General features: G+C 39.9%; 3 protein-coding genes across 4 annotated transcripts in view; 1 reads left to right on the top strand and 2 right to left on the bottom strand.

Moving 5' to 3' along the window:
* Positions 1-53: 53 nt before the first annotated feature.
* sec16b (SEC16 homolog B, endoplasmic reticulum export factor) lies at positions 54-14,202 on the bottom strand. The gene is made up of 25 exons (XM_035907445.2): positions 13,655-14,202; positions 13,302-13,583; positions 12,971-13,059; positions 12,769-12,871; positions 12,071-12,273; positions 11,843-11,994; positions 10,615-10,676; positions 10,353-10,491; positions 10,000-10,230; positions 9,470-9,567; positions 7,155-7,236; positions 6,937-7,054; positions 6,748-6,859; positions 6,476-6,581; positions 5,708-5,845; positions 5,499-5,612; positions 3,539-3,614; positions 3,299-3,458; positions 3,023-3,186; positions 2,891-2,919; positions 2,632-2,727; positions 2,449-2,541; positions 2,256-2,370; positions 1,898-1,941; positions 54-1,509 (listed from the first exon to the last, which is right to left on the bottom strand). The coding sequence occupies exons 2-24, from the start codon at positions 13,562-13,564 to the stop codon at positions 1,925-1,927; spliced, it is 2,760 nt and encodes a 919-aa protein (XP_035763338.2). The 5' UTR covers positions 13,565-13,583; positions 13,655-14,202; the 3' UTR covers positions 54-1,509; positions 1,898-1,924.
* Positions 14,203-14,931: 729 nt separating this feature from the next.
* gadd45ab (growth arrest and DNA-damage-inducible, alpha, b) lies at positions 14,932-16,263 on the top strand. The gene is made up of 4 exons (XM_006790493.3): positions 14,932-15,072; positions 15,379-15,480; positions 15,582-15,789; positions 15,994-16,263. The coding sequence occupies exons 1-4, from the start codon at positions 15,023-15,025 to the stop codon at positions 16,105-16,107; spliced, it is 474 nt and encodes a 157-aa protein (XP_006790556.1). The 5' UTR covers positions 14,932-15,022; the 3' UTR covers positions 16,108-16,263.
* Positions 16,264-19,009: 2,746 nt separating this feature from the next.
* gng12b (guanine nucleotide binding protein (G protein), gamma 12b) overlaps positions 19,010-21,315 on the bottom strand; it is a 28,294-nt gene continuing 25,988 nt past the window's right edge. For both annotated transcript variants that reach the window (XM_006790491.3, XM_006790492.3), the window contains 2 exons: positions 21,152-21,272; positions 19,010-21,051 (listed from right to left, as the gene is read on the bottom strand). In XM_006790491.3, the coding sequence (XP_006790554.1) occupies positions 20,926-21,051; positions 21,152-21,244 (219 nt within the window). In that variant the 5' untranslated portion in view covers positions 21,245-21,272 and the 3' untranslated portion in view covers positions 19,010-20,925. The remainder of the gene's footprint in view (positions 21,052-21,151; positions 21,273-21,315) is intronic.

Genomic DNA, 21,315 nt, shown 5'->3' with positions numbered 1-21,315 from the left:
TCCAATTATCAAAATATGTAACTTTGTTCAAAATATATTAGGTTCTAGTATAGTCTCATCTGGATGCCATTGTAAGCAGTCTTGCATAAATCCACTCTGATAATTTGTATAGTGACACTTTATTGGCAGGACGTATGCCGTAGTTCACATGCTGCTCATCTGCACGTGTGTGTTTGTTTGTGCGTGTGTTGAATTCAAGGCCAGCGTGTGCCACTCATTCTTGGCTACTGCAGACTAATCGTAAAAGGAGACGGCACCTGCCGTGTTGTCACTTGCTCTACATTAATTGAAAGGCTCTGTCGGGAATTGCAGCTATTTCTCGGCAAGATGTAATTATTAAATATATGACTATTAACATGACTGCAGATACAGCTTTTAATAATACTTTCCTCTGCTGCGAGAATCTGCTGAAAAGCTAGAGAATAAACACATTTCATGTGGTCGTATAGAGGTACAAAAACACAATACATTGAAACAAAGTCAAATGACTTAACAACATCCCAGTTACATCCAAACATGTTTACACGGTGACACAGAAATAAAAAAGGTCAATCTAAAATCAATTACAAGAGTATATATTACTGTTTTTCATATACAATTTAAAGAGCAGTGTGTAAAATCAACCTTTTATATGCTGAGCTCCATTTCATTACAAATAAATCATCAGCACATAAACAGTTTGGTCCTGGAGGCGTCTGCTCTCTGGTGGGTGTAGAGGCTGTAAGAGGGCACTGGGTATTTGGCTGGTAGAGGTCTTCCCTGAGCTATCCTCCCCTCTCTCGCCATGTGGTATCATCAATCTTGGCAGTATGACAACATGAGAAGACACTATTCCAATTTTATTTTCAGCATTTATTTTCTGTCCCGTGTGCAATTTAAAATACAACTGTTGCACTTTTCAGATGACAGAAAATAATCAAGTACTGCCCATGATGTGGTATAGCTCTGCAAAGCTGGGCTACAAATTATGCTTAAAAAGCTTCTATGACCACAGCATTTATTAACATGCGTCTTATTTCTGTTTTAAAACAGTGGTTGGAGCATAGATAATATAACTGCAGTGGTATATGTGTGTATATCTTTAAATATTTTCCACGCTTATATTTAGCTGGATATTTAATTGCAGCATATAGCACAGATGATCGTGGCATAGTGATCACAGTTACACCACCATTTTTTGCCACAGTAGAACTTCAGCCCCAGTGTTGCTGGCGTGATTGCTCTGAGTTAAGCTATCCCTTTCCCAAGATATGTACTGCGTCTGCTGGTAATTTCCCCTAAGTCAGCTTTTAGAACACACACCTCAGCTGTTTTTGTCACTGCAATACGAGTTGATATCCAAGTCGATGCAGAGTATTCCTGTAACTAACAAGGAACATGACGGTTTGCAAGCTGTAGGATTTTAAAGGGCATTACTAAAAAAGAACTAGTGAGCGGTGTGCATCTTACAGTACACGACATGTGGTGTGACATTGTGATATCCTCACTTTTGGTGCAAGACGCATGATCCTGCAAACAGAACATGTTTAGTTAATGTGAATCCGTAAAGAATTATAAAGAATCAATATGCTTATCTTTAACCTCCTAAGACCCGAACTCTTCCACAACATGAATTTTTAATTTCTCTTTGATATTTGGGCATATTGGGGCCCGATGAATGTAAAAACAAAGAATTACCAGATTTTTTTTTAACCTTATTTTTGTTTTGAAGAAAAATAAGAGCCACATATGAGGATATTCGTTTAAAGTTTTGATAGAACAGTAGCAGTATAATGTCCTTGTGAGTGGATATCAGGCCCATGTAGAGCAAAATTGAGTATTTTAGTCTAAATAACAAATAATGTGATGTCCACATATGTGGACGGCAGGTCCTAGGAGGTTAAGTAACTTCATTTACCTGTGACAGAGGTGAGTCTCACGGTTTCTAACCCAGCTGCTGGCCTATAGTGAAGACATGGGTATTTAAAGAAAATGCTCACATTTGTAGAGTTAAATGGAGGTAAAATGTCCTTAGTAACAGCCAAAACACTTGCAATGTTTTAAGTTTCTGCACTAAAAAAAATCCAAGCGACGTCCATCATGACTGTAAAATATGAAACTGGACACGCTAGCTAAGACACTCATTGACCTCAGAACATACCATAAGAATGTGGAAGCTGACAACATGTTTATGTTGAAATCTATTATTAAAATAGTGATAAGTGACTAACACTGACGCAGAGCCAGAATATTATGTAACTGATCACGTGACCCACCTGCTTTCCTTGAGAATGGATTAATCCCAGCAGTGGAAGACTGTGGTGGAAACATGCCAGGAGGGACACTGGCAGGTGGTGGAGGAGGACAAACGTCAGCAGATGGTGAAAAGTCCTGTAACATACGCAGCGATTAGTATCATTAAATGAAAACTGAGATCACATCTGAGCTCATAGTATGCTTGATACTTACTGTGTGAGCTGGGCCTCCCTGCTCTGAAGCCTCTTTTTGGACCACTTTAGGTTTTGACTTGAACCAGCCACTGAACCATCCTTTCTTTGTGTTCTGCTTTTAACACAGAACAAAGTGTGATGCATGTAAACTAATTCTAATGTCACTGAAAGCTATGTGATATATGATAGGCAGCCCACCCACCTGTTTAAGAGGCTCAGTGGTGTCCTCAGAAGCTTTTAATCCTTGAGGGACAATCTGCTCGACTTGTCCCGGCTGACTGAAGTTCGTCTCAATCAACTGACCGTGCATAAAGGCAAATAAAGGCAAACATTTAAACTTATAAGCAACACTAATCAATGCACAGCACAATACATTTGAATTTAATCTTTAAAATTATGCTTATGCGATAAAAAAATCAAAGCGAAAAGTTGCCAGCGGAATATTAAAATGCATTTCTCACCATCCCTGCTCCAGAGGATGCTCCGGCCCCTGTAAAAGCAATAACAAGAAAATGTCACACTGACTCACCACGGGCCATAGTAAATACCCGAACAGAGAAGGGAATGATTGCTGTCTAACATTAGAGTCTCACCCTCTGCTATTGCTGGCAGATTATGTGGAGGACAATGTTGTGAGGTACTTTTGACTTCAGCACTATCTTTGTTATGATAACAGAAGTTCTGGGTTGGAGCCACTGTGGGCACTGAGGGAGTATAGGCCACTGTTACTGGTGTAGCCGGGCAGTTGGCCTGTGGCCTAGACAAAGAGGCAGAGAGAGATCAGTGACATAATAGACTCTGTCAGGACTCAGTTACACATATCAAGTAAGAGTGTTGTCTGCGTGAAAGAAAGAGTAACTGAGGCACACCAGTCCTGAGCTGCTCCCATGCCCCATGACGTCACTGCCATTTCCTCAGTGTCTCCTCCATCTTCATGCAATATGCTTTCTTGGTCCTCACGGCCTCTATAATAAAGGAGTTCAGGCTCAGGACTCTGAATGCCGTGGCTCAAATAATCTAAATCTGATTCTGCATAGGAAAAAAAAAACATTTTATTAAGGTATACTTCTGCTCTACAGTGTGAAAAAAGCTACACAATGCAAAGTTACCTGAGGGCATTTCATGTGACATAACAGTATTCCCAGGAGCTGGCTGGTATGCTTCAGTAGAGTCGACAGTTCCAGTCTAATAAAGATAACACCATATTAGTAACAGAGTTTAAGTTCCATTACAGCTATGTTGTTAGTGTGAGTTTGTACCGTGTACACTCCACAGATGTTAATATTTCCCAAGTACAACATTTACCATGTGATGAAATTACAGTCATTTTGTTATAAAGCCAAAATTACAATAGTTAAAAAGAAGTGAAATATTCCCAGGAGGGTGGCACGATGGTGGTGTTTTTATTATGTTGCTCTTTTTTTTGTTTGCTTTCTCTTCTGTTTTTTTTTCTCCATACAGGTGATCCAGGTGTTTTGTTTGTTTTTCTTTCTTTCTTCCCCCCTTTCTCACCGTCTCTTCTCCCCTCTGGTTTTCTTTCTCTCCCTCTCTTTCTTTCATTCTTTCTCCCTGTCCTATCCCCCAGTCATGTCTGTCCCGTTTAAAATAAATCCACTTGGCATCTTTCTTGGCCTTAAGACAACAATTCTGATGGCTAAAGATCCAAATGGGATACAAAAAAAGAAAAAAAAAGTGAAATATTGGTGGTGCTAGACGAAAGGAGCTAGAGCTGTCTTTGCAAAATTCAGAAGCAACCATTCAATATGTTCATCTTATGTCAAACTTGTCATCATAGGCTACAGGACCTGGGATCCCTGCATGTCTGTACCAAATTTCATGGTAATCCATCCAATAGCTGCTGAGATATTTTAGTTCGCTCTACAGTAGAGGAGCAACCACCAGATGGGATAATATTACCAACTCTACTGACAGTAACATGACTGAAAAAGCTTTGCTACACAACTGGCATACAGGCATAACCAATATTCAATACATTTTATAATGACTAATAATTATTATTTTTAGTAGCATAATCAGCCCTGAATGTTTACATAAATATGGAAACTGAAGCAATTTAAGGGACCATTTTTACTCCTTTAAAATCTATTAAAGTAGTTTTTTTCTTATTAATGAGTGAGTAAGTAAAGGGATTTGAAATGTAGAGAAAGATATAATGAAAATATTTAGCGGTCTATCATAAATGGCTGTGAGGCAGGCAGGATATGAACCCAATACGCTGGATTCAGGAAATGGAACATGAACTCAAAAAACAGCTCTAATGGTGAAGTCATCAATGCAGAGCTGTAACCAGGAATCAAAAACCTATGAATCTAGGGTAAAATTCAGAACAATGGAGCACATAACCGAGAGTAAAGCAGGAACCGCAGGAACCACGGAAAGCATGGAGCAGAGGAGCACATAACACTGAGAAAGGACACAACAAAGGGCAAGAGGAGACTTGAGTTATAAGTACACACAAGGTAATTAGATAGATGGGAAACACAGCTGGAACTAATCAGGGAAATTAGACTCAGGAAAGTAAAACTGAACACTAAACACGTAGGGCAAAGGTTAACAAAATGAACCAGGAAATAACTAAGGGAGGCAGGAATACACAGAGACCCTAACCAAACCTAAACATGAAAAAACTAGATGTGAAATCAAAACTTTGAAATAAAATACAAAGAAACCAAGAAACACTTTAATTTTTAAAAAAATGGTATCCCAGACCCAGGGACCATGACACAACCATCAGAACAATGATGATTTGCAAGCCTGATTCATGAAACAACTTCTTACTACTTATTTATATTTTGATTAGATACCTCGTATCACTCCTGTTCAAGGTGTGATGAAGGAAAAATGTGCACAATAAAATCACAAGTCACTTGTGAGCAGTTGTGATTGCTGACAGTGCTGAATTGATGCTAGGCTAAATTAGAAACCCTCATATATCATACATTTCCTCCACGATTTAATTCTTCCTTGTACAGCAGTGAGAACTGAGACATTTCCTCTCACACACAGGTAAACATAGTATGATGTGAAAAGACTGAAGAACCTGATCACCTGTAAACTGTGGTGCCTAGCACGTAGGTGCTTCAGCCAATCAGGTTCTTGCCCGTCTCCATGGAGCCCTGCTTCACTGAACTGACCCTCTGAGTATCTCAGTCTGTCTGACAGCTGCAAGAAAAACATACATACAGTGTAACCATTGTGTCGTAATTGAACAGATCACTGATAGTTAGTCAGATGTGTAAGACAACCTGTAGGTTTACCTTGACGACCTCCCCAGTCAGCACAAAGAAAGGCTCCTGATGCCTGAGGATCGCCTGTCCGACCACCTCACAGTAATGAAAGGCCTGAGATGAAAGCCCACAGTCCAACAGACGATTGGCGTACAGGAACTTATACACCTGACCAAAATACAACAATAACCACAGTCATGCATTTATTGCAGATTTAATGGTAATGATTCCAAATATTTAAGTCTTTGCTAAGGGTTGTTTGATCTAATGCAGTGAGTCTAAAATAGTGTCCAGAGATACAAAAGATGGCATAGTTTTGCCAGCAATCTTTATCCTTCAAGATCAGGTCCTCTACCAGAGGTCTAGGACTTGAGGGTCCCAAGCAGTATCTTTGCTGTTCCTAGGACTGCGATCTTCTGGACAGAGATCTTGGAAGTTGTTCCTGGGATTTGCTGGAGCCACTCGACTAGCTTGGGGGTCACTGCACCAAGTGCTCCAATTACCACTGTTACCTTCACCTTCCAGATCTTCTCAAGGACCATACATTGCAACAAAAAGTTATTCTGATTCTGAATGAAATGTTAATGTATTATCTTCCTGTATTGAATCCAAACTAGAAACCTTTTGTTAAACTGTGTCTAATAAATTGATGGGGGAAAATGTATTCTATGTGCTAGTGGAGCTGTGTTATAATGGAAAAATGTTAGATGTTAGATGACACAGAGAATATTCGGTGCCTTTAAATTTGATATTTCCATTTGGTACACCATTAACACAAAAAATATAAGTAGTACCCACCTGAAAGGAGGGTATTGAAAAGTTTTTGTTCCCAAGAGTCTGGCAATACTCATATAGTTCAGTGCACTGGATGGCAGTGTTTGTGGCAAAGCACTCAAACAATTTCCTAGAGGAAATAAAAACAGACAAATTCAAAGCAAAGAGCTGATAGAAATTAAGATCAAAATAAGACATGCGCGTGTTTCAGCAGAAAATTAAGCTTGTGCTGTCAGTATAACCAGATGAACAGCACTTGGACTGATGAATGGCAGCAAGTTGGAATCACAGCTCACCTGTGGCTGCTGCCTAGAAGTGCCAGTCTCTCAGCCTTCTGTGTAAACACCCCGAAGGGAACACTGGCTGTCAAGTAGCACACATGGGCAGCATGTATGAGGCCTCTGGAGGCTGCACAGGGAAAAGCAACACACATCAGTTTGTATGTGTGTGCATGACAACCTGTCAGTCAGTCGGTGTATCAGTACCGAGTGTATCTCCCATGGTGACGATGGCCTTCTGTTGGATGGCTGGATCTCCTGTCTCATTGGAGAGCATAACAGCCAGATGGGGCCTCCAGTCTCCCCATTTTTCATTTCCACAGCACTGAGCACAGAAAATCACTATTAAACCTCAGTAATAAGATACAGGCTATAGCATAAGCTTGTCTTCATATAAGAGTTTTGTTAGGTTCTGGATAATTTACCGTGGCTGCAGCAGGAATTCTCCCAGACAGCAGCTGGAAGAGAGTCTGGAGGGGATCACTGGGCGTTAGCTGGCCTGTGAACCTGCCAACAGAGCAGCCTGTGTCACTGCACGTCTTAAGCAAGGCTTTACAAAAACAGGAACTATCCCATTTAAAGTGCATCTGTTCTGCTAGTATGCACACAAGTGAAACACCACACTGATAGCTCAGATTCTGCCCCTCTTGTCAATCACAAATCAAAATCAGTCTGCCTATCTGCCAGCCTTCTCCCCAGACATTCCTCTACTGACAACCTGCTGCTGGGCTGCTGGGACATACCACTTAGTCTGTAAAAATAGTCTGTAAAAACTAGACTGGGTTACATGATAAATAGCTCACAGGAGTTTAATGAGAATATCTGTATTATAGTGATTTCTGTTTATTACTGTTAATGAAAACTAAATAAAAAAGAGAACTAGAAATAAATGATTTTAATTATGAGTCTTTAGTACCGATTTTTATTGAGAGTGTATGACGGTAAGCCAACTATGTGTGGTGAACTTTTCAAACGTTTCCACTGACAAACAGCACCTATATTGTCATTAATTAGTCAGTAAGTAAAACTGACAGTGAAACTAAAAAAAAAAAAAAAAAAACTAAACATTTTGAAAACAATTAAAACCAATCAGTGCGGTTACACACACTCTGAAACTCTGAAAAATAGCTGAAGCTCAAATTAATTGAAACAAAAATATGAAACAAAAAAAATAAATGCAATATGGTGCAAAAGCCAAAGAAAAAAGTTTTTCATATTTTGCTAGAAAAATTGGAAATGGGTGCTGTGTGAATAGTTGAAGCTTGGGCAAACACACATGAAAACTGAGTATTTATGGCAAACTGAGTTTGTACAATTATAATGATCTTCAAAGTTAATATCAGGCATGCATATCTTTATTTACAAAACAACCTAAACTCTCTTAGGCAGCTTTCTCATAATTTCTTTAGGTAGTCTTCAGGAATACTTCTCCAGGCTTTCTGAAGGACATTCAAAGCTCTTCTTTGGAAGGTTGATGGCTTCTGCTTCATGACAGAACCTCCACTGTGTTTTCAGAATGCTGGTAGATACTACAAGACTTGTTGCCACTGATTGTCAGTCCATGTTTTGATTAATTTAGCATAGTGGAATGACTCATCCAGTGGGATTAATTCTAGGGAAGCTTCAGTAGACAGATCAAATGAAGTGATAGATGTAATTCTCAGGTACACTTTCAGCTCTTTGCTGGATTTTCCCCCCTATTTCTAAAGGATATTGCTTTCAGATGCTGCTTCATCTGCTGTAGATAGATTTTAGTGCTGCTACACCTTATTTTATCCCCCCTTTGTCAAGTTTCCTGTTTTCAGTTTTTAGGATGTGCCAGGTTTTTGATTAAATGCTCTATAGGAATCACCTTGCTGGGACAAAAATATATTATATGCCTGTGAAACTGTGTTTTCTTCAGTGTCCTTTATAGATTCAACTACATAAATGGGAATAATTTATACCTTTGCGACAGGCTGCTGGTGACAAAGTGATTAAAGAAATCATTTAAGATTGGTTCTTTGCTAAGTTTTCTGCTATGTGTAGACACAAGACTGGTTCATCTCTTGAGTTCGGTGCCTTGTTATGTTTGAATGAGTCATAGGTCAGTGTTAAATATGTTAGCGGACAAAAAAGAAACAATCTCAAAAATGGACAGATACCACAACTGAACTGGACTGAAAATGAGTGAAAAGCAGTCAATGTCCAACGAAAAAACTTTGAAAGACCTTCAGAAAGCCTGGAGAACTATTGCTCAAGACCACTCCAAGTTTCCTGTTCTGGAAGCAGAATATGTAACCTCTACTTTTAAAAAGTAACCTTCTCATCACTACTCCTAATCTTAGCTGTCCTTGCGCCTAAAGGCAGGAGAGTCTGGGTACTCACTGTGATTGCTTTCAGCAAAAACAATCAGATCTCATTCTAAAATATTTCTATCTGGCATATCAGATCACTAAGGTACTGTTGGACAAATGAAAAACCTCTTGGGAGTGCTAGAGGAAGTTACTGGAACGTCAAAGTTTCTATTTTTCATCCTCTGAGGACTTGAAAGTCCAAATTTTGTGGAAATATATCAAATAATTTAAGCCTGGACCAAAATGGACCGACAGGAACATTGCTCACACTTCCTAGTAGCGCTAACGCAAGAGTGAAGGAAGCCATAAGTATCTAAGTTTAGCAATTCTTGACAAATTACCACATAGAGCTGTGTGCTGATTTCTCTCAGCTGTCACGTCTCAGAGGCCATGAGTTTTCTCACCTGTTCAGTACAGTCATATAGGACCTGTTGTCCATTTTGCTGGCCAGAAAAAGTGCATGTCCCCACAGGCCGCTGGTCATAGCCGAATCCAGGGCCTCCTGAAAACCACATATGAAAGATAGAGACTGAGCTGCAGTACACAGTACAGACTGATTAATATTTGATTATTTTATCCTGATTAAATGTGACTGACTAAATTCTTGCATATATACACATGAATTTAACTTGATTAGTTTCATTTTATGCTAATTTATATATTTACTCCAGAGCATCCCAGAGGAAACATTGTAAATTTGCATTCATTATACAATATCATATTACCTGTTGCTCTAAAGAGGTCTCTATAATGTTTCATGCAAAATCAAATATTAGAGAAATATGCAGAGGATTAAAACTAAAATCATGTCTCATGGTCACATTAATTTATCTTGGCTCTGTGCAGTGGGCCTGACGTCTTTTGAAGCCACTAGAGTTAAATGCTAGACTTGTCAGCAGCTGTTAAAAAGCTGATTAAAGGTGAATGTGGAGACCTTCTTTCTTCCAGCCAGCAGTAGTTGAGTGTAGGTCTGCAGGCCCTTCTCAGAGTTCTCTGAGCTAAAGCTGCTCCAGTTTCCTGTGAGCAGGTCGTCTCCTTTGCAAGGTGGTGCTTCAGCAGTTGTATCCTCATTGAAGTCAATAAGCGTGGGGGCATCTGATGGGCAGCTTCCATCTGAATGTGAGTCCTGCATCAGCAACTCTGCGATATCTGACCCGACTATTTGCTGAAATACCGAAATACAGTGACAACTGTATCAAAAATAATCACGATAATTGCCCTGATGTCTCTCTGATGGCAATGTGATCCCTCTACATACTGTGTAATACCAACACATAATCCACTTACTCCATTCTGTCTGCAGAGCAATATCAGAATATTCCACAAAAGGGCAGCAGAGCTTTTATCTTGCAGTTTGTTGTCCCTCATGCAGGCGCCTGCCATCTGGTGGGCAAACTCTATAGCATCCACTTTGTGCAAATCCTCCCTTCAGTAAAATATACATAACATTCAAACATGGAAGTCTCACAAGTCTAATAATAATTCTAGATCTGGCATACAGCTGAATGCAGTTTGTTATTGTCAGAATTACAAAACCAAAGACAATTACCTGGTTAAAGGCCCTGGGAAGCTTCTCATTTCATGCTGCTCCTGTGTCTCACTTAGAATAACCTATGTACATTTAAAGACAAAAATAATGTCTTGAAACCTTACTGGAAACATTCTTGCTAATGTTTTATTGTAAGGGCCAATTTACACTCCTGTAGCTGTAAATTATAAAGGTATTTCTAAAACAAAAATAAAAACAAAAAAGCCAATTTCTGCAAGATTTACTATTTAGTACAGAAAACTGGATAGTATTAACTACTGTAGTTACTAACGTACCTAGTGGTTATATTTAAGATTATAAGGTGTCAGTCTGCTGAACCAGAACCCCAATACAGGAAGTCTGGATCAGCCCTCTGTGTTAAAAAAAAGAAAAGAAAAAAAGTCCAGCCTCTGACCCCGAGTATTACCCAGCAGGCTACATTTCATGGGGAAGCGTTTAACTGTTTATAGACTCATATCCACTGTTTTACTATAACTTTTAGAAAAAAAAATAATAATAATAAATTAAAACACTAGAGGTACATTTGAAGAGAAAAATCCTCCATCAAGACTTATTTTCCCATGTGCTGTTTCAAAACATGGATTTATAGTGAAACTGACAGCAGACAAAACAGAACTAAAACCATGGTGGACAAAATGTGCCACATTGAGTAGAAATAAAAATATATATTTGTAGCTACTGAGTAGTGGAAAACATTATTGCAGTGTATTTCTTTTTTATTGACTTAAAACTCAAAACTAATGTGCATCAAAGACCTCAATAAATCAATATTCACCAATTAATAACTCTAACTACTCTGTGACATAAATATTTTCAAACTCAAAGAGTTTTTAGGTTTCCAAGAAACCATTATACATGCTGTGTGTTACACGTTTCAGAGGAATACAAAGCAACAACAGAAAAAAATAATGTATTCTGTATGTATTTATTTACTTTATTTGTTATGGGCCCATGTGTTTCTTTAATAAAGTGAAACTAAACTAAACAAATGACAATGCATGAAATAATAATGTTAATGGCTTAATCATCACTGACATGAGCAAAATAATTGTGGATTTGTGAAATCCTTTCCAACAGACCCAAATCAATCCTATTTGTCTGACTATAGTATACCTTTAGGACCCTTAAGGTCCATGAGAGTGCTATAATTTTCATCTGGTAAAAGATTAGTAGTATCGTCCATGAAAATCTGTTGCTTTTTTTCTAAACAACTTGACTGTGAACCTACCTCCAGACTGTGGATTTCCAGGAGGCTGACAGTCTCCTGTGCTGACAAGCCTGTAGTGACCCGAATCAGTTGACCCGCAGGCCCAAAACTGACAACAGCATGAGGGATCGAGTACTTCAGAGGAGCTGACATCTGATGCACATGTGCTTGGTCTGAGGAAATACAAAGCTTTAAAAAAAAGAGGCATAAGCAGAGACGATGTGAACGTGAGAGGAACTGCGTGCTCACCTCCATAGGCTTGAGGGGCAGCATCACTGTGTTCGGCTCCATTCATGTACTGACTCAGCTCATAGCTGCTGGAAGATAACCCTGAGTTTTTGGAGCTTTCTAATGTCCCAAGGTAAAAAGAGGAAATCTCTTCATTGTCTCTGGAGGGATTGTCCTCAAAGTCATTGAGGTAATGCTGAGAGCTGTCTCTCACCTGGTTGTACCTGAAAGAAATGCATTTTCATGTGCATTGCTTTCTTCTTCACTGCGAGAACGCATAGCAGTTTAGATGCTGTATTCGTGTGACTTTCTTGCTCACAGAATTTGCAGTGATTATTAGACAGACTGTAATGCAGGAAGTATGTTTGTTTTTTAATAAATATTTAGGCATTAATTGTTTATACTTGCCTGTTTGTTGATTTCTTGTGTACACATTCTCCTCTAGCTTATTTCTACACTCACTCTTGATCAAGAGTGACCATCTATCACCACAACATATTATACTGAAACCCCAACATTATAGGTTTTCTTTTACTTTTTATTGTTTCTGCTTTATTTGTTTTTATTAAACCCTCCATACAAACTTTGCAGTGCTAGAGAACCGTTTAACCTGTCAACATTTCTGGATGTACCTCTCTCTTTTGTGCAGGTATCATTTTCACAGTATCATCAGATAGCAAAGGCACTGGCTTTGATAGAAGTAGAGTGCACTGACCCACCTGTACTCCTGAGCATTCACGCTTCCTAGTTGTTCTTGGTTGTGTGCCCTGTCATGGTACCGATCTGCTCTCCGTGGTTCTTGAGGACCCCACTGGCCACCATCTTAAAAAACAGCGTTACACATCATCCCATCTCTCTTACACAGAGCGTAGAAGATGACTTTTTAAAAAAAAAAAGCTTGGCTGTTTTGTATCACTACACCTTGTCGTCCATGCTGCCCTCTGTAGTCATAACAACCATAGCTGTCTCTGTAGTCCCAGTGGCTGTAAGGTGGATAGTCATAACCATGCCTGAAAATAAAGGAGAATCTTAATGAAGTCATTACATTTCCATCATCTGTGATGCACTGCATATCCCAGCATGCACTGTTAGCAAGGACAGAAAGCTACACTAAGCTCAATGTTGGAACCAGGCTTCTTTTACCAACTGTTGTGCAACTTTTATCCTACATTGCATTCACAAACACACTAAAAATACCCAAATAATAACTCCAGCTTAGTAGCCAGTAGGGGTCACTTGTAACTGTACAAACCTGGACAGAGGTCTTTGGTGCTCAGGTCCATACCCATACTGATACTGCTGACTGTTGTATGGATAAAAGTCAGGTCTAGGCAGAGGGAAATGAGCATTGTAATGGGCATCAGGATGGCCCCAGTGCCTGTCCCTCTCTCTGAGGTCCGGAGGTGGATAGAGCTGGTCCCTTTCCTGCTGAGAGTGGCTGGTGTATCCCTCTCTGTCTTTTGTTCTGTGGGAATGACGGCCTGAGTCCGGCCAGTAGTGACCTCTGTGATCCATGATGACCCTTTAACACCTTCTGTAAAAAATGGGAAATGTCTGCAATCATTAATTCGCAGGAAGAAAGTTGCAAACGTTTGTTATACTTACAGCTCACACATCCCAGCCACAGTCAAAGTACATCCACAGATGCCACATCACTCCATGGGAAACTCACAACATGAGCTGATAACAAATCGGTATGATAACAAGAGGATAAAGTTCACAAAATACTGTGACCCATAAAAAATGACGTCTCGGTGCTCTGGAGGTGAAATCAGAGTAAATCCAAGTGCGAGGAATATATATATGTATATATTAGCATAGCATAGTTACATATTAAACAGATTAAAAATCACACATAAGCGCACATTCCTTGATCGCCGTTGTGTTTGCATTGTGTATCTCAGTGATCTGAAGGTAAACAGTGGAGCACGCCCTGAAGAGTTTGACAGCTGCTGTTCCAGAGGGCTGTAAAAGAGGAAATCACGTCCATCCTCGGGATAATCACAATAAAAACTAAACTGACCTTCTGGTCTACGTCAGCACAACATGACAAACCGTGCCTTCGACTGTAGGTTGCATGTGCAGAAAAAAGCGCAACTTGCCACGTTGCCGGTAGGCAGGATGCAGATGACGGTCAGCTGGTCTCCGATCAGATTTAGTTTTCGAGACAGCGAAAGCGTCAGAGCCCAACGTTTTTTCACAGTTTAAAAAAAGTACACCTTACTTGCCAGCAGAGGCGCTATATCCCACATTTCCTTTCATTCAAGTCATATATTTACATCTTCCGTCACATGGTGCTGCAAATGTGTAGGCTGCACATCCATGACGCGAATCTCGCGCTCTATCACGTCCCGTTTGATTGCGATCTGGTGACTGTGGTGGTCATTTAAGTGCAGTGAACTTACTGTCATGTTCAAGAAACCATTGTAAGATTATTGGACATTTTAATATTGAAGCCAGACACTACTTTGCACCGTAAAACGAAATCACTAAATGTTAATGTTTTGAATCTGTATTTGTAAAAACACATGAATGCATTTGGGGTCTATTTGTTAAAATTAATATTTACTGGGGATTTTTATTTTTTTTTTGCAAATGTTCATAGAAGCTATGCTGTTACTTTGTTTCACCGTGTGGAAGTGAAATAAAATGTTTGCTTAGTTACTGTAATTCTGAAAATGCCTCGTGATTACTGACGAATTGGTTTTACTATATTTCCAGAAACTAGTTCTGATTATTCTCATATTAGTCATTGTCCTGTTATGGCCACGGGATGTCGCTTTCTTCTAAGCACAAGTTCAATGTGAATCACGTGACCAGTCATCCACAACTGGGTAGGCTTTATGCAAATGAGTTCTGCGTACACAGGATTTTTACTACTGGAACCCGGACGCTCCGAGCACAGCGAGAGTCTCACTAGACAACAGAGGACGCACAGATTCCGCTCTGGATATTATACCAAGACCCGGTTGGATGTGCAATATGACTTTTGAAGATACCAGTGGAGATAATTCAACAGAAAGGTTAGCTTTGCGTTGAACTCTGCATTTTCCTTTAATTTAATTCTGTTTTTAATACGAATTTAGAAACTTTTTGTTAGAATTATTGGTTTGCAGATATAATTGCACACTGCCCTTTGTGACCGACATTCAGCCCTATTAGATTGAGCCGTCTCGTGGTTCTTGCATTTGTATCACACATGCAACGTTACATCACGAGCTGGCATTCATACATCACGTGAACGGCGTTAGCTGGAAAATTGGGGCATCAAATCTTAAACTATCAGCCTCTCTGATCATGCGCGTTCTGTTAAACTTTTGTTTCTTTAGAATGGACTCGGTGGCTACAGCGTTAGAGGAGGTCCTGAGCTCTGCATTGCCTCAGGGTTGCATCACTGTCGGAGTTTATGAAGCAGCAAAGTCACTCAATGTGTAAGTTGATAGCAAGCTCGCTACTGCCGCACTATGAAAAACTAGCTGGGATGAGCATGAAGTAGTAATGTTTGCTTTATCTTTTTCCTCATTGCTTTTAGGGATCCAGACAATGTGGTGTTGTGTCTACTGGCCACAGATGATGAGGAGGATGTGGCTCTGCAGATTCACTTTACCTTGATACAGGCATTCTGCTGCGAGAATGACATCAACATCCTGCGTGTGAGCAACATGAGGCGTCTGGCAGAGATACTCGGCGGAGTGAAGCCTGGAGGAGAACCAATGGACTTACACTGTGTTCTAGTTACTGTAAGTACTGTTACTCACGTCCGTGTAGTTTAAACCTTGGGAATATTGCTCATTTCCCTTTGAGCAATCAAATGTACCTGGGGTTTATTGCTTCTCGTTTCTGCTGTCAGCACTTAGGAGTTGGCATCAGTTATGCAATCTGAATTATTATTTGCACGTTTCATAAAAGAACAGATGGTAACCGCTTTGCTCTTTCCTGTGCAGAATCCACAGTCATCCCCGTGGAAGGACCCTGCACTGAGCAAGTTGAACAGATTCTGCAGAGACTGCCGGTGTTTGGATCAGTGGGTGCCTGTTATCAACCTTCCTGACCGATGAAGCTGCTTGGAATATAAATGTATTGTGTGCATTGGGGAAAAAGTAACTGCCTAAGGCCTGTGTTAATGTCTGTGTTGGACTTGATTGGAAAGCGCCCCAGAGAGAGAGAGAAGTGGAGAGGGAGCGACGGGAGAGTTAGGAGAAGGAAGGGGGGGGGGGGGGGGGGGGAAAGAGCACAAGCGGTCCAACAAATTTACCAGGTCAGGGTGAACTTGTGGGCCAAGGAAGAGTGACTCAGCTGTCTGGGTTCCCGGATTTTCTAACGTATGACTGCGCCTTTCTCTGCCGAGAAAGAATCATTTTCGAGGAAACTGAATCATGTGAGCATGGAGCACACGTGGTGCCGAGCACAGGCGCATGGACTGGGGGAAAAGCCGACAGAGTGTCTCAGCTGACAAGACTCCAGGAACTGGACCACACCAGAGTGGATCAGTCAGCTGTCAGCTTGAAAAACTCCTCATGAAAATTTGACCAAATTGACTCAGCATTTCTTCAAGAGAACATTTACTTAATCTTATTTAAAAACTTGTCACTTTGATAACTCAAAAGGGAAAGTTTTCACAGTTTATTATTATTATTATTATTATTATTATTATTATTATTATTATGGACAATACAATGTTTGTCCGGTAACTTGTTGTTATGTTATTAATTTAATGAGTTATATTTATTGTGCATAGTTGAAAAGATTGTGCCTTGAAAAGTTGAATAAAATAATATTTAAAAACAGTTCTCAGATGGGTTTTGCTTGACCTTTTCAGAAACTACTCCATCCGTGCACTTTTAGAAAATCATGCATGAATTTCCTGACATTTGGAGTTGGAGTTTGTTGTTACATGTCACAAGGGAAGTGACGCGTTTACTTATTTACTTGACATACGCTTTCGCTTTTCTTTTGCATTTCAGCATAAAGCCAACCTGTTTAGGAGGGTGTACAACAAAGACAGAAGTGGAGTAGCTAACGTGTTTTCGGTAATCCACATGGTCTGAGAAGGAACTAGAGTTGTGCACTTCATCTGGGCTTTGTTTCCCAGCTTGAAGGGAAAAAAATCTAGCCTGTGGCAGAAAAATGGACAACTACAAGTCTTTTCAGACCAGATTAGCTGGCTTTGAAATGTGCTGCAGGCATTAGGTTTCTTGAAATAAAGTTTACTCCTGCATGGGAACCCTAGTAAACGTTGACCTTTTGCACATCTTGGAGATCTTATTACACAGAGGGGTGGAGAATTCCCATTGTAGTCAAATCTAAGTGGGATGGGGCTCATTGTGACAGCTCCTTCTTCACACCCCTCTGCATTCACGCAATCAGTGCTAAATTTACTGCTGAGAGAATTAAAAATAGCAGTGAGGCATGAAAAAAAAAATGTTGAAGACCCCTTTCAGGCTGTAAAAAGAGAAAACCAGAACTTATGGTGCTTGCACAGAGTTAGAAAGGACAAAGGTTTCCACACAGAGCCTCACGAGACAAAGGATGCATGAGTCAGGGCTATTCAGCTCTATTGCTAGAGCTGTACAGTACTTTAGCTTTATGCCTAAAAATAGCCACATGAATAGAGGCATACCCTCTGACCACTGACAATAATAGTTCTTGTAATTAACATGCAGTGTATGCACAGAGACTGACCCGCTGAAGAGATGTCAGTTTGCAGGCAGGGATATCACAAAGACAACATTCCTCTCAAGTGGAGGGCTAACAGATGGGGAGGGAAAACTGGGTCAAAAAGGGACTGGAAGACTGAGGAGGATTGTGGGGTGTGACAGAAGCTACACGGTTTGTGGTTGTCTTAAACTGACTGCAATAAACAAGAAAATTTTGCAAATCTGATCAACTGTATAGAGGTCTGTACATGTAGATAACGTTGACCTTGATAGAATTTTTAGATCTGAAGGGGTTTTTTAGGTTGTTAAACAATATCAGAAATAGTAGTCTGATCTGTATGACATGACACCTCCTGAAAATCAATTTGATCACTGAAAGGCCTTCCTGACACTGAGGGAGGAGCTTCTAAAAGTAGGTGAGATACTGGAGATAGTGGATTATTGGCTTATCCCAGGTAACACTATCACTGCAAATGATGCTGCTACAAAAGCCAGCCATGTAAGTCATCTGACTCGAGTGGGGATTACATGAATGTGGGCCAACAAATATGGCCTGACCTGATTGTGGATGTAACATCACACCTGAGAAGACTGAGACAGGAGATAAAAGGGTGCTCCCAGAAGTAGGGATTATTGCATAACATGGTACTCATGGCTTACGGGCATGTAAACAACTTTGCTGAGAAATTAGAACAATCAAAAATGTTTGGGTCTTTGACCTGATTCACTCATCCACTTGTCTAAACATTGTGACTTGTGATTCAGACAAAGGGGTAATATTCACGTTGTTACAATAAGACATTTTCTATATAATTACAGTGGTGGGCGTGCATATAAAACATGGTCAAACTCTCAATTAATGAGGTCAGCAACCCCTCATAGCCAAAAGCTCAAGCTCCAAATTGCTTTAGATGCTCGATATCAGGACATTTTTCTACTCTCGGCTCTACATAATGTCAGTGAGAGTGGATATCCCTACTATGATTTTTTTAATGTCAGGAACACAGCTACAGCTGCAACCACAGCTGTTCAAACCCTGCTGTTTACAAGGGGCAGCCAATCAGAAGATAGCTTGCTTAAAAGGTAGGACAGTTTGTTTTAGATGTTGGATTCACTTAAGATCTGCACCAAGGCTCAGTCTAAGACAAATAAGGATCACCGTGAACTTTAAATGATGAAAACCTACTATTGTAAGGTCCAATATCAAACATATGGAGCTGAAAAATGAACACAGTAGACCCTCCATTTGATTATATAAATGATGATTCATGCAATGAAAATGTCTAAAACAGGCTTATGTAAATTTAGTTGAATAATTTAACTTGTTTTCCATATTTATTTGCATTGAATATATGCAACAACAGGCAAAGGTTTGAATATGACAGTAAGCTGTTTTTGACACCACGTGTGAGAAACCACAGACTTTCATCAATAAAAACATAAATCCATACAGACTGATCAAAATCAACCAGATGTATCGTTAACACAACAACACGTAACACTTTTTAATCCCAAACATTGAAATCATGAAACAAAATAGAAAGTCAAATGTTAAGGTTTGACTGAAACCTGAAAAGAACATTTACAAGCAAGCACATACTCTGGTACATGGGCACAGTGTTACAAGCCTTTAGTAAGATATACCCCATATATCTCTTGTTTCACCTAAAGAATCTTATAATTCACAGTTTTAGACAACAGCACTTATGTGACTTAAAGGTAGTCAAGAGGTTAAAGTAGGATTAACTTCATTATTAAGGCCCTGGCTGGTAAAATTACAAAAGTAGTTGCTCATGTTTTAGCAAGAGTATAGCTCACAAATGACATAAAGTTACAGCTATGTCAACATGATATAATCAAAGGAAGTTTGAGCTGTAAACATGAAATGTTTCAAACTCATAACAGTCATTTGGTGTTCATCGGTTTCACAGTGCCTGAAGTGTACAAACAAGAAGCCTCAGGTCTGCAGACAGAAGCAGCGAAACTAGATCTGACGAGTCTGATTACTGTAAATATTTGTCTTCTACAGTAACGGCTTCATGGCAAGGTTAAGGTTTACTCCATCTAAGAGTGTCATCCTCCAAGTACTTGCATTGTAAGACTTACAGATATCATGTTCGTGTTCTTTTATCGCTCTCCGCTGAATACAACCAAAGTTGCAAAAACAGCAAGCTTACAGCAAAATTAAGCATCAATTCATCCTGAAATATTGGCACTGCACTGTACAAGTGCACCACATCATTTTTTTAAATGTCTAAAAAAATCAAAATCTGAATTATATTTGAACAAACTCTTTGCATCTCTGGAAAGGTTATATAAGGTTAGATATAAGAGACACGTATGATCGAGTAATCCCTATGATCTAAAAGCTCAGCCTTCAGACTGCTCTAAGCCCAGCTTCAGGCAGTCCCCCCCATCTTGGGCAATAAGGTATGGTGCAGAAGCCCCACCTACTTGTGAGAGGCAGCCAATCAGATTAAACGTGACATAAGAGGAGGGGAATAGGAAGTAAAGTAGAATGCACAAAAACCAAGGAATATTTTAAATTGTAAAATCATATAAAACTACTGTAGTAGAGTCTAAGGATAAAATGCGGAGCTGGAAGTGATCATAATGGGTCTCCTTTGATGATTTTAGACCATTTCTTCTGAGTCAAAATGCGTGACAATAAAAAGTACATCAGTGGTTATGGACCTCCCTTTCTGTTTATCCCGGAAATGCAGGTCCATTCGAGTTTGGACAGTTAACTCATCTGACAGGATATCATTATCTTGTTAATTGTCACATTCTGAACAGAATACAAACCGTTTCCTGATGAAAGCGAGAAGTGAAAACCCAAAGCCTAAATCTGATTAGACCAATGACTTGAAGGGGGCTTGTTTATACGTGCTGTCATAATTACAGTCATCAACTCTCAGCTCCTTTCAGGCTGGTCTGTGGCCTTCCAGATCCTGTCAGATTACAGTGCAGACAAACAAAAGCCACCACTTTTAATCATCTTTGTTAGAGCCGCAGCTTTGATCAGAGGCAACGGCTTCAGCCTTCTGCCCGTTCTTTGGTGTCACAGCTATTTGACTAAAAGGCAGAGAGGACTACATTCCTTATCAAACTCAAGCAGGCATGTGAAAAAGTTAAGGGGTGTACTGGCCTTAAGGCAAGTTGTGAGCGGAGCTTTTACACATAGGATTTAGCATCAAAAGCAAGAGTTCAGGTGTTTCCCTACAAAACTGTGCAAGGCTTCTTGTCCTTGAAAGGGTTTTCTGAAGCAGGGATACCCATTAGCAGCGGGTCATTCTTGGCGTGCTCTCCACAGTAGCGCATCAGCTCCGATGAAGCCTTGGACACCTGCCAAGAAATCAGTAAATACACCAATCTCCTAAAAAAAAAAAAAAAAAAAAAAAAAAGTGGAACAGTCATAGTGGTGTGAATGTGACTGTAGACATACCTTTATCCTCTCGATGCTGGCTTCTATCCTCAGCTGCTGCACCGTCCGTCTGGCCTGAACTATGCTACTGGAGCTCTGCATTTTTGATGACATTGCAGTTTTTAGACAGCTGTGCTTAAACCTGTGTAAGACAAAATATGATCCTTACTGAATGCACGTTAATT

Source organism: Neolamprologus brichardi, chromosome 23 (assembly GCF_056152115.1).
Source record: "Neolamprologus brichardi isolate AB-2024 chromosome 23, ASM5615211v1, whole genome shotgun sequence".
Taxonomy (NCBI): Eukaryota; Metazoa; Chordata; class Actinopteri; order Cichliformes; family Cichlidae; genus Neolamprologus; species Neolamprologus brichardi.
Note: the sequence above shows the minus strand (reverse complement) of the source record. Positions and strands in the feature narration are given on the sequence as shown.